This window comes from Pyxicephalus adspersus, chromosome 3 (assembly GCF_032062135.1).
Source record: "Pyxicephalus adspersus chromosome 3, UCB_Pads_2.0, whole genome shotgun sequence".
NCBI lineage: Eukaryota > Metazoa > Chordata > Amphibia > Anura > Pyxicephalidae > Pyxicephalus > Pyxicephalus adspersus.
In genome coordinates, this window is record NC_092860.1 from 66,180,280 (window position 1) to 66,197,776 (window position 17,497).

Here is a 17,497-nt window from a genome sequence, read left to right on the forward strand (position 1 = left end):
GATCGTCACTGCACTCGCCGGATGAAGAAAGAAGACAGAAGACGTGTCCGGAGGAGCTGCGGGGAGAAGGTGAGTATTTTTTTTTGCGATCGACGCTGGATCATGGCACGGAGGGAAAAGAAGCCGGCCGGCTTCTTCTTCCCGGAGAGGACACCCGACGCTGGAGGACGACGCTGGAACACGACGGATGGACGATCGCAGCGGGACCAGGTAAGTGATCGATAAACCCGAACTTTTCTCACTGTATTTTCATACAGTGAGAAAAGTTCGGGCTTATCGAAAATAGTAACTTTTTTTAGCCCATACCAAGGTCGGGCTTATCGGTCAGGTGGTTAATGGATGGGAAAGAAAGCTGCAATATTTATCAATATTTACTTTGTTGCAATATTTACCTTCAACCCAAAAGCATTTTCCCTTTTACTATACTATGTTCTTTTCAATTGGATCCATCTACTATGCTTGCATTTAGAGAACAGAGTTGCATTAATTTATGTCTTTTATATCTGCCTATGGTACAGCGGTACCCCACTTTGGAATAAGTCCAACTTGGTATAAATTCTGTTTGGACATGAAAAATTTTGCTTGGTATACAACCTTTGTGCTAGAACTTGTATGGGTCAAAATGATTCATAACACTGCACGCTACCCTTATTTACCTCTCTTGAGACAAAGCCACGACTGCACACGAGCATCAGTACGCCAGTTGCTAACATTCAGTGAACAGCCCGCGCAATAACTCTCTGTGATCTACATAACATCTCCTCCTCCCTCCTCAGCACCATCCTAGTAGGCATTCGACTCTTCTCGGCAAGGTAAAGTGAGTTTAAATTTTAATTTATTTCATCTAATTGCTTTTGTATTTATATATTTTAGTATTAGGCAGTGTTTAATTTATTTTTGCAGACCCATCAATGTATATTATGCCAATAACAACAGGTTTTTTTTCATGGGAACGGATTAATCAATTTCCTTCTATTTCCAATGGGAAAAGTTTGTTTGTCTGTTTGGTATAAATCCAAGGATCTGGAACGGATTAAGGACTTATACCAAGGTACCACTGTATCTTAAATATAAAAAAATCAAGTGATGAAAATTATAAATTGCAGCAATCAGGACAAGTAGACCTTAAATTGCCTTGGCAAAAGGTTGATCTGAACTGTGCATTAATAAATATTATAGGTAAGGACTAGTAAAATTAGAAGACTGTAAATAACATCTTGCAACTAAAAATAGTGAATAGACAAGTAAGCAATTAAAAAATTATCAGTGAATCATACCTGTGTTTGCCAGGCGAGATTTTATAAGCTTCTCCAAAGTCTCCTCTGGAATGGGAGTGCCAGTCTTATAATGTTTTGACATACGCTGTAGAGATTGCCTCTCCCACACCCAATTCTCCAGCATTTGAGATGGTGCCTCAACAAAATCTCTCTCTACGTGTGTTCCACTAAACATTGCGAAATCTGCCTGTGACATGCATAAAGTGTTAAAATGGAGTCCAGTATAATCAAAGTATATTACAGACTCTGATGTCACCTACCTGAGAACAGAGCTGATGCATTACGTGCCCAAATTCATGGAAGTAAGTCTCTACTTCATCATGTTGTAGAAGAGATGGAGCATCTTGTGTGGGTTTAGTGAAGTTGGCAACCATGGCAGCAACAGATATCTGTCTTCTACCATCAGGTAAAAGGCAACCCGGCTGCAGCCCAAAGCATGCTGCATGGGAATACTTTCCCTCGCTATGAAAGGCAACATACAGTGAGAAAAAACACAGCTTCAAGTGACAAACAGAATGAAATAAATAAACACAGCTTACCGAGGGTACAAGTCAAGGTAAAATTTTCCAAGAAGTTCTCCAGTTTCTGCATCTTTTACAGAGAACAGGGATACGTCCTCATGCCAAACAGCAGCACCCTTTTCCAGTTCAAAGGTCAACCCCAGCAGCTCTTGATAAATATTTAGCAGGCCAGAGGTCACCACTTCCATTGGAAAATACTCTTTCAGAAGATTTTGATCCACACTATATGTGGTTTCCTCTACCTGGTTCATAAAGTATCTCATGTCCCAAGCATTAATCTTGCCATCAAATTCAAGGCCTCTTTTCTCACACTCCTTCTTCTTGAGTTCCCACATGACTGCTCTTTCTTTCTCCCCCAAAGGTTTCAATTTTGTGGATAATTCATCTAAAAATATACATTTATACAAAATAATGTTCATAACAAGGAATATGTATATACAAAATTAAAGAAAAAAAAAATCAGGCTTGCAGGTTGCCATTAAAATATGATTTCCGCCTATCCCTATTTAATGTACACCGCTGCATAAAATGTTGGCGCTATATAAATCCTGTTTATTATTAATATTAATAATAAAAGTAAATTTTTTAGGTCTTTATTCTACTTTATTTTTTTCCCTCTCCAAAAGGTATGTCCTGCAACTCTGCCTATCAATTTGTGTTCCACTGCATTTTAGATGGACTCATTACACAAATTAAATTTGGCCATTATCTGTTCACGATCTCTTTGTTCCAGTTGACTGCACATTGTTATTTATTGCCCTGATAACCCCTCCCTCACCCAGGTTCAAATGATCTCCCAATTTCCTTGTTACTTCAGCCCAGCCATATCAGAGTTCAAAAGCACTATTATTTAAATATCAGGCAGGGTCACGTAGGACCCTGGTCACATGCCCAAATTTCAAGTGCCAAAATTAAAAGTGCAATGAGAAATATTATTCCAGGCAAGAACATCAACATCACTGATGAATCTGCCTGCACCTAATCTGCATTTTTCTTCTCCTCTCCAACAGGTATGTCCTGCATTGTGGCTGTAATATGAAATTGTCTAACCATTTGATGATCTCTGATCCACTCATCTCCCAAATTCCTTGTTACTTACATCAGTTTAGCCATATCAAGGCCCAAAAGCACTATTTAAATATCGGGTACGGTCACTTGTCAAAATTATAAGTGCAATGGGAATTAATCCAGGGAACTGAAGCAGGAATTGAAATAGAATTGGAACCACTACACCCTGCAATTCCCATCTCATGCCTTTGGAATGAATCTTCATTACCCTCCCTGGCAGTCTGAATTAAAAGTATTTTTAAATATAAAAACTACAATTAAAAATACTCAATATTTTGCCTGGTCCCACCTATCAGCCCCACGGTTCACACGCTGGGGACGCCCAGCAGGCATCAACAGGGGAAGCAGATGCCAGGTATCACCGGAGGACGACGTGGAAACCGGCTGCAGAACATCGGTGGAACGTGGGAACCAGGTAGGAGTTTAAAACTTCCTGGCAACTCCACTCGTAGTGTTGCTTGGGGGTTACCACTTTTGGCACTAAAAATTAACCCTGAGCCACACTCGGGAATACCGCCAGGGAGGTTAAGTATCCACCAGGAATACAACACAACCTCTGCTGCTACCATCCTGAACTGCCTTTTCACCAAGCCACCTTCCCCTGGAGCTCCCTAACTATCCTGCTTTCTCTGTCTGTACCGCCCCCCCCCCCCCCTCTCCTCCTAACGTCATTCCTATTCAACCAATCCAAAAGTTCTTTATTCCTTTCTCTGGGGGCCAATGGAATGCCAGGTCTGTCGGCAATAAATAACCTCTATTCACAACCATCCATCCTCAGCCAAACTACTGGCACACAGTTCAGCCTTCATGTGAAGGAGACACAGGCAGCCCGGCCCCCATCTAATAGCACCAGCTGGGATTTATATATAAAAAAAAAAAAAATAAAAAAAAACTGCCTGTGAAATGTATCCATTGCTTGAACTGTGTGTGAAGTCTGCATGTCATTCTGCATCCTCACAGCTCTCTGTTTACAAATCGTATCTCCTAAATTGTATGTCACAATGACTTGTATTTTCAGGGTGCACAGGGGACCCTCATAGATACTAGTTACTACAATTTCAGCCCCCCAGCTTTAAAGAATTTCAAGATATGGGGTCACAAATGTAAAGTTATGCAAACTGAACATTGGGGTTGTTGTTTCAGAGGAAAGTGCAACTAGGAGTCCTAAATTGAAAATGCAAATTGTGGACCCCGGGGCCATTAACATAGCAAGGAGCACTGGGGTGGGGCCCCTAAATATATATCTACCTGTCACAAATCTTTACCTATGAAACTACTGCCTGCTTCTCTTCCTTGAACCCCAATTTCTCTGAGGTGGGGGGTACAAAACTGAAAATATAGGTGCAAGTGGCGGACACATTTTCCCCTTACAATCTCATTACTACAGCGGCATTAGAATATAAAACACTATGCCCATCAAAATGGGCTTCCCTGCCCTATTACACATTCCTGTCCACTTAACTAACATTCTGAACTTCAATTTCCCTGGAATATGGAGGTGTAAGAAACCAAAAATATAGGTACAAGTGGAGAACATCTGTGACTACCATCCCCTAAAACTCCATCACTATGGCAATATTAGAACATAAACTCTGCCCACTAAAATTTATTGAGGTTGAGGTACAGGATGGTTACAGTCATGTGTACCAAGGAAGTGCATTTTGATGGACAGTTTTTTTTTTAATGTTGTAATGATGCCATGGTGATGAAAGGTGATAGACACAAATGTCTCCCACTTCCACCTATATTTTTGTTTCCCTGCACGGGGTTTGAGGTAGAGATGCAGACAGATATGAGTAACAGAGCAGGCAGTACATTTTGCTAGGTAGAGATTTATGTTCTCATAATGCCTTGGTAATTACATTTTAGAAGAGTTTAGACACAAGTGTCCCCCACTTGCACCTACAGTTTCAGTTTTTTATGCCTCCACATATACCTTAAAAATTTTAGGAAATACGAAGGTTTGAACACAGCAAGTTATTAGGCTGCAGAATATGATAAGCATCCTATATACACACACACACACACCTATCACACTGCGCTGCCAAGGACATCATTACACACTGTGGATAAACTTCAGTAACTTCAGGATAAACACTTCTACACAGTGTTTTTATATAGAATATGGGCAGTGATGAGAGGGGGTCACTGGCTGTCTTGTCTCCATCTGATATCACATGCATGATGCTATTAAAGCATCACCACATTTTTTAATTACCATTATATTAAAGAGTGACTTTCCCTGTTATATAATAGAAAATGTGTGTTTTTTTGTTTTTACACTTTTTTGGGGAGGACCTCTCCCCTTCAGTCTTTACTTCCATTTCGGTAAAGACCAAAGGGGAAATCCGCAGCCTCCTGGAATATTTGTGTCACATATCCCAAGAGGCTCTGCACTGCTCCTTCTGTGCATGCATTTTCAGAGGTTTCAATCTCATGCATGCACAGTGCAAGGCAGCATTAGACATACAAGTGAGCATCTGAGAAAAGGTGGAAGCTGAGCCAGCATGGCTAGGCTAATTTTGTAAAAGGATCAAGTGGAAAAAAAAAAGTTTTCACAAAAGTTCACTAAATTTAGTCTCAGGAGCACATCTGAAGTATGGCTGAATTCACACCAGCAGTAAGGTTACATTTGTCCATTCCTCATGCCAGGAACCACTGCTGCTTAAAAAACTGCTAGCTCTGAAAAAGCCCAGCACTTATGGCCTGTTACCAATCCTAGGTGCCCAGCACTTATGGCCGGTTACCAATCCTAGGTGCCCAGCACTTATGGCCGGTTACCAATCCTAGGTGCCCAGCACTTATGGCCGGTTACCAATCCTAGGTGCCTAGCAGTTGCCAGATGTCACTCAGAAGGGGTAAATGTTTTTTGCTGCTAATTTGAACTAAGCCTAACTTGTTACACCACATTCATTATACTATTACACTACTACAAAGGAATACACTCCTAAAACTTAGCACACTAGGAAGTTGGGTCACAATACACAATATAATGCAAAATACATAGAATGGAAACTTTGGATATACTAAAGGGGCAGGCATTACAAAGTTGGAACAAATTATAGGGAAGAGGTAGAACACTGAAACAATAAGAGGTTATTGGATACCCATGGCATAAACAACTGGGAGCACTAAATTTGCCGTGTTTTGCCACACCCCCTTTTTGACCACCCGGCTACAGCTTCCCACCACCCGGCTGAAAAAAATTTCTGGGGGGAACGCTGTGATGGTTACCAACAAGGAATCCCAGTTAATATTTGCGTTCCATGAATTACCAAAATGTCAGGAAACCCTTTGCTTTGATCAAAAAGTTTGCGAAAGCAAACGTTCAGATTGAATGTTTCGCTATAACATACAACCTTTAAAACGTTCCAAAACCTTAACTTTTAGCATCATCATTATTATTGCATTCTTTTTATTATTAGCATTTATCAATTAAAATACAGCCTTTACCCAGGAAGCTTGCCACGGTTTTGCTGTTTTTTGCCATGTTCATCTCCAAGATAAAATCTGCATGGGTATCAAAACCAAGTAAACTGCTTTTTTCTTCCCTCAACTTTACAAGTTCAATAAGAATTTTGTTGTTCTCCTACAAGACATAAAAGGATAAAGGATATTTAGATGGCCATCCAGATATTTAATGTACAATGCTACATAATATGTTGGTTCTATATAAATACAGTATTAATATTATAAATACCAATAATAATGCTATGTGAATTCAAATGTATGCGTTTTTTTCAAACTATATTTGAAAATCAACTTATGAATCAACTCATGTTTCGTATACTGTTTAATTAAAGTGAAAAAAATATGTACATTTTGGTTAAAATAGGTAGAATTTTCAGTACAAATATTTATAAACAGACCACAATGAAAATTTGCTTTACCTCTTTACAGCGGGAGTTAAAAGCTATGTCCACTTTTCTCCGGGTTTCAGGAACAAAGCACTTTTTCATAAGTGGAAAATAGTGTGGATATTTCAAAGTAACCTTTAATTTTCCATCTTCATCTTTTTCCAGGGAATTCAAAAAGTCATCAGGAAGCCCTCCTACAAAAAAAGTAGTTTAAAACTAAACATGTAAATCAAGTATACAAATACATTGCAGTATTTATAAATGAAATTTTATTCCCTTCCTTTAAAATATGGCTACTTGTTCTGGGGTGCTCTAAAAATGTAACAAAGAGGTGAATCAATCACAGGCTTCAGGTACTGCTAGATAATGTATATGATCATTTCTACCCAGAATTTCCAGTTTTTCCCACAGTTTATCATGGAACCAAAATCTTGCAAAAAAGGAAGTACAACTTAATTGGGCAAGTTTTACAAAAGTAAGGTTAACCAAATTAAAAAAAAATAGCACATAATCATAAATCTCTTCATTACAAACTATATTGGGTGGGAGAAATTAGAAAATAGGATGCAAAGATCTTCATTTAGGGGTCTCCAAAATACATGTTTTTTGCATCCCCTGGCACTATTCACCATCTATCATGTACTCAAGGTTGAACAGCTGCCATATTTATCTTATGACAGGTTTACCCTAAATCCATCAGTGTGTTAGTTCTGCAGGAATTTTTTTAGATTTAATAATCTTACCTAGCTCTTCCCTAGTAAAAGGCAGAAAAGTGATATCTTCATTTAAATTCTTGCTGAAGTCAATGGAAAGTGTGCTTATCTTTTTCTTAATATCCTTAATTTTCTACAAGAAAAAAAAAAAACATTAGGGCTCAAACAATGAAAAAAAAAAAAAGTTAAAAAACTGCCCAGCTAAACAACCACCTATTATTTTTGTGATAAACAGTTTGCCAAATTTCAATATAACACTTAGGGAGTAGCATCCTCCACCTTAGCCAATAGTCTTTAATAATCAGACCTTTGTGTAATAAGTAACAGTAGACTGGATTTGCACATACAAAAATTGTCAAGACTGATGTTTTTAACTGGCCACACTGCGCATGAAATATTACAGGGAGCCAAGACAGATGTACACATTAGCAAACTTATAGCTATGCATAACTGTGCAAACAAGTAGAAGTTGTATGCTACCCAAAGTACTTGCTCATTAAGCTTAGGGAACACATTATATTCACTTCAAACAGCCAGTTATGGTCATAAACCCTAACAAAAAAATATATGAATATAAATATATTACATGAGATTATATGAATTCAAAATAAGCAAGGTTGACAGTATTTACCAACATAACTTTGTCACCAGCCTCTTTTCCTTCCATTATGGAAGGGTAAATCCTGGGTGACAGGTTATATTTTGTGGTGTGTACAAATGAGGAAATTTTACTTTCCATCTTTTTTCAGAGATCCACCAGCAAGTCAGGAGGCATTTCCCACTTAACCAATTGCTGGACGAAGTGTCCCCTTGAGATTTCCTCCTCAATCTTGTTCTGAGACAACTGTAAAATTTAGAATTTCTCCTCACTATTATAAGTAAGAATAATGACATGATGTTCTCTCGGTTGAGGTGTCAAAATTCAAATTGTAGGCTCTAAAAGAAAATATCTCTGCCCAAAATGTAAATAAGTGAATTATAGGTAAATATTTTTATGTGTGTAAGGCACAGTGGAGGTTTCCTAAAAGTCTGGTGCAGTTTTTCTGCAAACTGATTCGGACAATTGGTTCAACCTTCACTGCTAAGTACAGACAAATTCATCAAATCTTTTTATTGGTGCAGGGTCTTACAGACCAACTGTTCGAGAACACCCCGCAGTACTATATTTTTTATCATATGCTTAGTTTAAATGACAGACAACATTGTAAGTAGCTTAACAGCTTACCTGCTGAAATTCTGATGAAAGATTTAAGCCACTTCTTTGTCCTAGTTTAATCAGCCTTTCTAGAAGCCTTTTTGCCTCTGGTTTTAAAGAATCGGGAGGCAGCACAGACTACAAAAACAAACACACAAAAGTCACAAAGAGAAGCTAGATTTAAAAAAACAAAAATTGCTTTTAAAAATAATGGTAAGACTTCAGCAAGATAATATACCCATCATCCTATACAGGGGATGCACATACCACCAATGTTTTCGCCTACTTTAAATTTTTAGATTAGGATCTTTCATTGATCACAAAATGATTATCAGGGATTACAGGTCCTGGCTTTCAAGAAGTCAATATCTTCATGTATTTGATTTGTGTATGTTTAGTATTACTGTTGATTTTTTTTCAGTGGCATTATGTGAATAACATGATTTCTGTTTGTATGGACATTTAAAAAAAATCTCTGTAATACTGTAACAAAATAACTGCAGGCAACAGACTCCAACCTTCCATGCTGATACACAAAAAGAATATGGTTTGTTTGGAAAATATATCTTATACAGAAAACTTTTAAACATGATGCTTTAAGACTTAACATAATGGAGATATTACAAAGGATCATCTACATTTATATAAGTAAAGATTGCTGCATGAATCTTATTTCATACAGCTTTCATTAGTAAAGATTTACCCTTTATAATTGTCATTGTATTTTACCTTTAATCATCAAAATTGCTAGTGTTTTGTTCCCCACAACATCATGCCAAAACAGTGTAAAACCAGGTTTATAGAGGTCACAACAGATTCTTGAGAAACCACTTGCATATGGGTCAACAATATGAAAGGATTATTCGATTTTGCTTGCCTAACCTGCAAACGTTCAAGCCTTTTATAGACGTCCTCCCTCATACTTTTCTCTACGTCAAATTCAGACAATTGCTTATCGGCCTCAGTGCTTGCAGTGCGAACATCTTTATCCGTCGACACATGCTGAAGAAAATCCAGCATACTCCTCTGAACTGGAATAATAAACAGACATAATAAACATATATAAAAAGGTAATGTAAGGACGCAGTGCAAAACCAGAGCAGTATTTGCGCACATTACAAAATACAGAATGGAACCATTACCCTATAGATTTCACAATAATCCTTTCAGCAAAGATACAATGCCAGAAATTTCCCACAGTTACAATACTGTTCACTGAGCAGTCAGCAAACTATACAAATGCTGAGCACATGATTCTCTTATTCAAGCCCTTAGGAGCTTGTAGAAAAAAATAAATAAAACACAGGAATGTTCTCATACACAGATTTTTGAATGGAATTAGTGGCCATTTGTAGGATTTGGAAAAGATTAAGAAGGGGGGGAACAGAAAACGTTACTGTCTAGGTCTACTGTCTGTCTATTAACTTACTTCCCCTTAAGCAACACTGTTACACTAAAAATAAATGATTTATGTAGGCAAAATGGTAGGAGCATTTAGGAGATGGTTCCAGTGATACTGAACAAATATAAGGTAGCAAAGTGAGATCGACAATTTTTTTTTTCATCCTACGTCACCTGACTTCGAGCCTGGATCGGGTGACGTAGGATGAAGAACCCGGGAGAGCAGATGGCGGCGGCCGTAGCCGCAGTTGTCAGGACGACGCAGGTCTAGAACCCCAGAGCGATCGGTCTGCCCTGCAGGATTGAAGGTTTTTTTTTTTTACGTGTTTTGAGTTTAGTTCCTCTTTAAGGAATACACAGGGGTGGTGGCATGGATGTTTATTACAGAGACCTTTTGGATTCTGTTTATTTTAAATTTATTGCTTTATGTGTTTCATACTCAAAGCCTCCAGGAGCTGCACACATCTTAGCTTCAGTGCCTGATGAATGCACACTGACACATGCATCAACATGCATAGCATAAGATAAAATAAAAAACTCCTGGGAAAAACACTATTTCACAAGACAAATAGTGCTGGTAGCATCAATAAGACATGGTTAGGTCATTTCCTTTTTTAGAGCAGGAGCCATACAAATAAAACACAAAGTATTTTGCTGGTTATACATTAATCTGTCAGACAGGTCATACTATGTGGCTTTTTCAGCAATTAGATGCCAATTTCCTGCTTTTCATTGCACTTTACAGTGGGACAGTGGAGTACAGTACACTTCTGGTTGGTATGTTGGTTAAATCATTTCAAATTCTTAAACAGGAATCTGTTCCTAGGTAATACTGGAGTGAAAAGTCTAAAAAGAAGTATCTGTATTATGACCTGCAGCCAAACACTGTTTTTATAAGAGATTTGGTTGCTTGTAAGAAAATCTCTAAAAACAGACCACAGTAAAACAATCCTTAAACTTTAAAACAGAGTATTAAGCTAACAGAGGTTAAAATTGGTTTTATTTTTTTCCAGAATATTTTACTGATGATCATTAATAGGAAACTTTCAGTGTCCACACTTTGGGCTCTATTTAAAAAAAAAAAAAAGGAATCAGACATTCCTTCGTAGGAATCTTCAAAGTACATGTGTTTTTATGGCAGTAATTGATCCCACGAGGGAATGTCTGATTCCCCGTTTTACAAATAGAGCCCTTTAAGTGTGACCATTTAACAAATATGCAGATCTGGAGAGGAGAGGAGAGGAGAGGAGAGAATCTGGAAGATCTGGACAGAACGTCCCTAGCTGTATGCTGGTGCTGAGCCACAATTAAAGAAAGTTTAAATGTAAAGGAAACTAAAAGGTCAAAGAATAAGTGATAAACAACGCAGATTTGGTGCTACTCAAGGGAAGACTTTCAAAAAAGCCAGGTAGTGATAGCAGACTACCAAAGAAAGACTATCAGATACATTAGGTAAAACAGTATGTGAGGATAACTGCTTCCTGAATCTCCTGAGATATCATTAAGTTTAGAATATAAGCTTGACTGCACAGCCACTTTACAAAATTAGTGCCACTAATCCAATCATCTTAAGAAATGGCAAAGTAGGAATAATGCAGAATCTACTTCCATAACCACTAAAAATCTCCTAAATGGCTAGCTTACTGAATTTTCAGAAATCACAAAAAACAGCATTGTAAGTTCCAGTATAACAGGAGAGCCTTTACTGGAGTTACATGCAGGACTTTATCAATGGTGATGCCCTTTCAGCAGATGGTATAACTTAGAGTAAGGCTCCTTTACGAGAATGTTTCAATAATCTGTGTTGTCACTCTGGAAACCTAAAGGAACTAGTTTGTTCCATGTATGTTCAATTAGCCAAAACTCAAGGCTTTAGTATTTGCATAGTTAAGGCACATTTGGTGCTGTTGTTTTCAGCAACACACTTCTCAAAGTGGCTCATGACTGGAGCTACCTTGAGCAAGTCCAATAAGGATTCACCTATAAAGGCAAAATGACAATGGCTGCAGATAGTCTAACTCTCAAATGCTTCTATACTTACTAAGCAACTCTCCCTCACCATTTGGGTGGACAGCAGCTTTACAGCCTGCCATATTGGCCCAAGGGGATTGGGCCTAATTTAGAAGTGAGAGACACCAATAGTCCTGACTTCAGAAAGTGAAATCTCAGGTGCAAGTCTTGTCCATTCAAAGTAACATCTGCAGGATAGAAGAAAGAGTCCCAACTCTAGAAAGTTCAAAGCAATTATTCTTATCCAAAGAGAACTGGCTGGCATGTACATGGGTCTGCGTATGGATGATCTTGATGTAACAATGAAACCAATCACCAGCATTAGGACTTTTAAAAGACTTTCTGCTAGTCACTATGAAATCCCACCCTCGCTGCACCGTTGCTAGGTATCTACATTCATCAGCATTTGATTAATAATAATTTGAAACCAGCAAAGGAGCAATCCCATAGAGATAAACAGAATACTTTAGTTAGCTACATGTCATCCATCTGACATCAGCCTTAGGTGTTGTACACATGCTAGATTTTTGTTGTTGGAAACAATCTTTCATGATCATTTACAGCGACGAAAGACTGAAATATGAATGAACGAGCGCTGATCTGTTCTAAGGAGAGGGGATGGGGGGCAATGAGCAAGCGGCATCCCGCTGCGCTCTCTTCCCTTCACTTCTTTTGCAGTCATTGTTTCCCCTAGGACGGATCAATGCATGATGTCAGACAGCTGCTGTACACGTCAGATTCTCGTTTGAGACGAGCCCTGAGGCTCGTATAGGCTGAGAATCATCTCATGTGTGTAGATAGCCTTAGAGTTAACATACACTAAAACATTTTACTTACCTTACCTCTTAAACCAAAAACAAATATAATATTGACAAAAACAAGCACATGCTATACCAATCAATATCACCTACAGGCTAGTACAGAACCTTACCTGCATATTCAACTTCCACATCAGCCAAAGCTTTTAAAGAGTTTTCATAGGTGACACAATCTATGTCGAGACTTCCCACAGTATCATAAACACACTTGGTTTTCTCTATGAGCTCCGTGGTCTTTAGCCGTATCAGTTCTGGTGTTAGATCCCATCTAAGACGATTCTCATCATTTCTGAGCTGCAAATCCATTATTTGATCTGCAGAGTTAACACATGTAAAGGATTAGTACACTAAACAGTGATGTAAACCTTCTGTTACAATGATGGTCAAGGCAAATTACTACTTATCTACAAGGAAAGTCAACACATACCACCAAGGTATTAGGGTTAACGGTAAAAGGGGGGGGGGGGTTCTGTTCCACACCAAACACACTGGCAGTGGGGGAAGGGGGAATCTAAACTTACCACCAATGTGGACTTTTTTTGGTGGGTGGAAGATCCTAGAGGTGACTTAATAAAATAAAATAATAAAATAGAGGCCTAAGGTGAATACATATAAGAGGGCTTCAAGTTTGTCAAATCCTGTCTCTATACACCTTATAACCAAATAAGCTTTGCTGTATCTTTAACTTACTTGAGTGAGCGTATGCAAAAGGAAGACCATGAGTCTGGCTGCAGCATTCATGATAGATTGTAGAGGAGAGAGTCGGGTTAGTGGAATACCAGAGAGAAGGATGTTACAGTAGTCCAGACAGGAGATGATAAGAGCGTGTACAAGGAGTTTGGTGGTCTCAGGGGACAGGTAGGGGCGGATTTTGGAGATGTTGCTTAGGTGAAAGTGACAGGACCTGGAAATGTTCTGAATATGGGGGGTAAATGAGAGAGCCGAGTCAAAGGTGACACCAAGACAACGTGCCTGAGGGGAGGGCCGAATAACAGTGGTGTTAGCAGTTAGATATATGTCAGGGGGAGGTTTGGAATTTGATGATGAGTTCTGTTTTATCCAGGTTGAGTTTCAGGAATCGGTCAGACATCCATGATGAGATGGCTGACAGGCAGCATGAGACCTTATTCAGGACGGGGGGGAGACAGGTCAGGGGTGGACAGATAAATTTGAGTGTCATCAGCATACAGATGGTACTGTAAGCCAAAGGAGGATATGAGACTACAGAGGGATGGGGTGTACAGAGAAAAGAGAACCGGTCCAAGGACTGACCCTTGGGGAACACCAACAGGGAGGAGAGTGAGTGAGGAGGAGTTACCATTGAAAGAAACTTGAAAGGAGCGGTCAGACAGATAGGAAGCAAACCAAGAGAGAGCAGTGTCACAGATACCAAGCGCATGATTTGTATTAGAAGGGGGTGATCAACAGTGTCAAAAGCGGAGGAAAGATCAAGGAGAAGGAGCAGGGAAGACTTGCCTTGAGACTTAGCTCTGATGAGGTCATTGGCCACTTTAGTAAGGGCTGTTTCAGTTGAATGGGCAGCTCTAAAACCAGACTGGAGGGGGTCAAGGAGAGAGTTGGTGCTCAGGTAATGGGTGAGTCTTTTGTAGACAAGGCGTTCAAGAAGTTTGGAGACATATGGGAGAAGGGAGATAGGACGGTAGTAGGAGGGTAGGGAGAGGTCCAGTGAGGGTTTCTTAAGGATAGGGAGAATTATGGCATGTTTAAAAGCTGAAGATATTTGTAGTTGTTACACTTTTATAGATTATAAGATAATTACTGGACTTTTTGTATAGTGCAATTTTAGGTGGAGTTGTTATAGGTGGATTGTCCTGTCAATTAAGTGCTGCAATATTTTGATGTTTATAGAATATTGCTAAATATTAGCAACTGGATTTACACCAGCAGAAAATTATGGTTTGTCTTTAAAGAGATTAAAATAACAATTGCAATTTATTAGGGGGGGTGCATGTAGGAGATGAACTTTAGGAAAGTTAGTTGGGACTACACTTGAGGAAGCCATTGGAAGCACAATGTAATAGAGAGGCTGAACAACAGAAACTAGTGATTTTTAATTATACCAGGATAGTGCATGAGGATGAGTTGCTTTGTTGTGTATTATATGGCTGAAGTGATATAACTCGATGTGATTAGGTAACATGTAAGTAAACTTTCATGCAAATATTAATATTACACAGTATTTATATAGCTCCATCATATTACGCAGTGGACAAAGTCTATAGTCATGTCACTAGCTGTCCCTCAAAGGAGCTCACAATCTAACGTCCCTACCTCAGTCATATGTCTTTAATACAGTCTAAGGTCAATTTTGGGGGATAGCCAATTAACATAACTGCATGTGTTTGGGATGTGGGAGGAAACTGGAGTACCCAGAGGAAACCCAAGCAAATACGGGGAACCTGCAAACTCCATGCAGTTAGGGTCATGCATGAGATTCAAACCTGGGACCTAGCGCTGCAAAGGCCAGAGCACATACCTCTGATAAACCTATAACTCTTATTGTTTGCCATCGCCTGTGCTGTGTGTTTGGTATGCATACCTGCTCCGTGCCTTATACATCCTACAACCTGATGGAGGTGATCAGAAGCTTGCGCGAAACAGTGCCAGTGCCCAAATAATTATGTTACTATATACGGGGGGGGGGGGGGGGGAGCTTAATATAAATTACTTTTGTGGTATACAATTGTTTTGGCAGTGGATGTAATATATTATTCTATTCTAAAAAGATCTTGTTGGGTTATATATTTTGATGTGTATATTGCTTGGCACCACACATTATTATTTTATTGTCATTTTTTTGGAGTTTACAAGCAAATATAAGTTAGATAAGAATAATCTTTTTATTATCTTTTGCATAGAAGAGACTTTACCATTTAAAAGCCTTAATTTCACATGAATCGATTTTTATCACAAATAAAACTTAAGCTTAGCAATGTAACTAATGAACGATTATCATTGGAAATAATTAATTTGTTTTCTTTGTCAACCATGACAATAATGATGTTTTTATTGGGTGTTATTCTAACCTCCAATTAATTGGTTTTAGCAGAGGTTGCCTGAGATTTACAAATTTTTAAGGGTACCTCGGGAGTAAGAAGGGTAAGAAATGTTGCTGCAAAAAAGTACAGTATGCAGTATCAATAAATAAGAGGTGGACAACAAATATCTCTGTCTAAAACCGATAACAGTTTTTTCCATAGGACCAACACACAATCAATAACTCTGGATAATGCAACTAAAAAAATAATTTTTCCACTAAAGACTAATCAGTGCTTGTTGTGCCTGCCTTGCTTAAACACCTATTGCTTGCATGCACCAACATTTTGGCGACTTACTCCTTTAATGGAAACCTGGAGGATGCCATTTAAGTCTTCTGAAAATGCTACTTTCCTGGCTACTGTGCTGACCTTACATCTTAAAGCGAAGCTAAAGTAAAAACAAAAAAAGAAGTCACTTACCTTTACTTCTGTAGGTCCAACAATCTCTCTGGAGCTGTCTTCTATACGTTCCCACATTGTCCTGGTTTCTTCCTTTATCCTGGCATGGATGAAGAGCTGGGCGGTGACATCTTTTTCCTTCTCCTCCTGCCTACGTCACCCAATCTCGCACTGTGCGGGTGCCAGATTGGGGAACATAGCCTGATGTAATTGTGTAAAATCCCAGAAGGCTCTGAGGACCCATTCAATCTTTCCCACCGTGGTGGTAGACAGAAAGGGGGGGACTTAGCCTTTTTTTTTGTAAGACATTTAACAAAAAAAAAAAAAAAAATACATTTTTACTTTATATAGAAGGGTTATTTAGCCTTCTATATAAAGTAAGAAGATCTACTTTTTCTTTTTGCATTTCAGACATGGAGTAATCATACAGATCATGTGTTTTACCAGAACAATTCAAAGCACAACAAAGCCGACCCTAACTGGACTCAGATCTAATCATTTCAATACAGGAGTAGTAATGTAGCTGCAATGATTACCATTGCTTTATTGTCCCAATTCATCATCAGTAAGTACAGAACACTGCTCAGATCTCTGCTGTCCTCCATTTACCTCCTGTGTAGGTTATATGAACAGAACAAATCACTGAGCAGTATACATCAACAAAACATTTTCGCTACCCATTATTAACCGGCTTGCCTCTGAAAAGAAAAACCCGATTGCCAGCCTTAGCCCTACAAAGAGGCAGCTGGCTCCCTATGGAGAGCCATCCTTACCTACACAGCAGATGAGCCTAGACTCACACAGCCAGACAGGTGATATGAGGGCAAATGACAGGCACATAGGTTTAATCCTCCTAGAAAGCTCTCCACCCTACCCCTCCCAGCATCACCTCCACCCCATTCCCATCCCAACTGGCCGCTGGCCAATACAAGGTCACACCAGCAGCTGTGTACCGGTACCTGTGGGTGCCATGTGCTATCACAGCCGCTCCGTACAGTCAGAGTACCGGCCTCGCAAGGCAGTGTGGGTAGCTGGGCGGGGAATGGCTGGGATAGCCGCAGCGTTCAGTCTTCTTCTGTCCCGTTATGTGTGTTGTTTATATCGCCTTTTCTAGACATACACCTTAATAATCTCAGCCTGTCACCACACATATAGTACTCATGTAACTACACAGTGCTC

General features: G+C 39.1%; 1 protein-coding gene across 3 annotated transcripts in view; it reads right to left on the bottom strand.

Moving 5' to 3' along the window:
* Nucleotides 1-17,445, bottom strand: part of THOP1 (thimet oligopeptidase 1) — a 24,180-nt gene extending 6,735 nt beyond the window's left edge. Inside the window, exons 1-10 of one of the 3 annotated variants that reach the window (XM_072404992.1) lie at nt 17,278-17,445; nt 12,974-13,174; nt 9,514-9,662; nt 8,662-8,769; nt 7,467-7,569; nt 6,757-6,917; nt 6,320-6,455; nt 1,817-2,183; nt 1,538-1,739; nt 1,278-1,464 (exon numbers count right to left, since the gene is read on the bottom strand). In XM_072404992.1, coding sequence (XP_072261093.1) covers nt 1,278-1,464; nt 1,538-1,739; nt 1,817-2,183; nt 6,320-6,455; nt 6,757-6,917; nt 7,467-7,569; nt 8,662-8,769; nt 9,514-9,662; nt 12,974-13,174; nt 17,278-17,290 — 1,627 coding nt within the window. In that variant the 5' untranslated portion in view covers nt 17,291-17,445. Of the gene's footprint in view, nt 1-1,277; nt 1,465-1,537; nt 1,740-1,816; nt 2,184-6,319; nt 6,456-6,756; nt 6,918-7,466; nt 7,570-8,661; nt 8,770-9,513; nt 9,663-12,973; nt 13,175-16,339; nt 16,767-17,091; nt 17,185-17,277 lie in introns of those variants that run through there. The other 2 variants (XM_072404991.1, XM_072404993.1) reach the window with 2 other exon arrangements.
* Nucleotides 17,446-17,497: the final 52 nt, after the last annotated feature.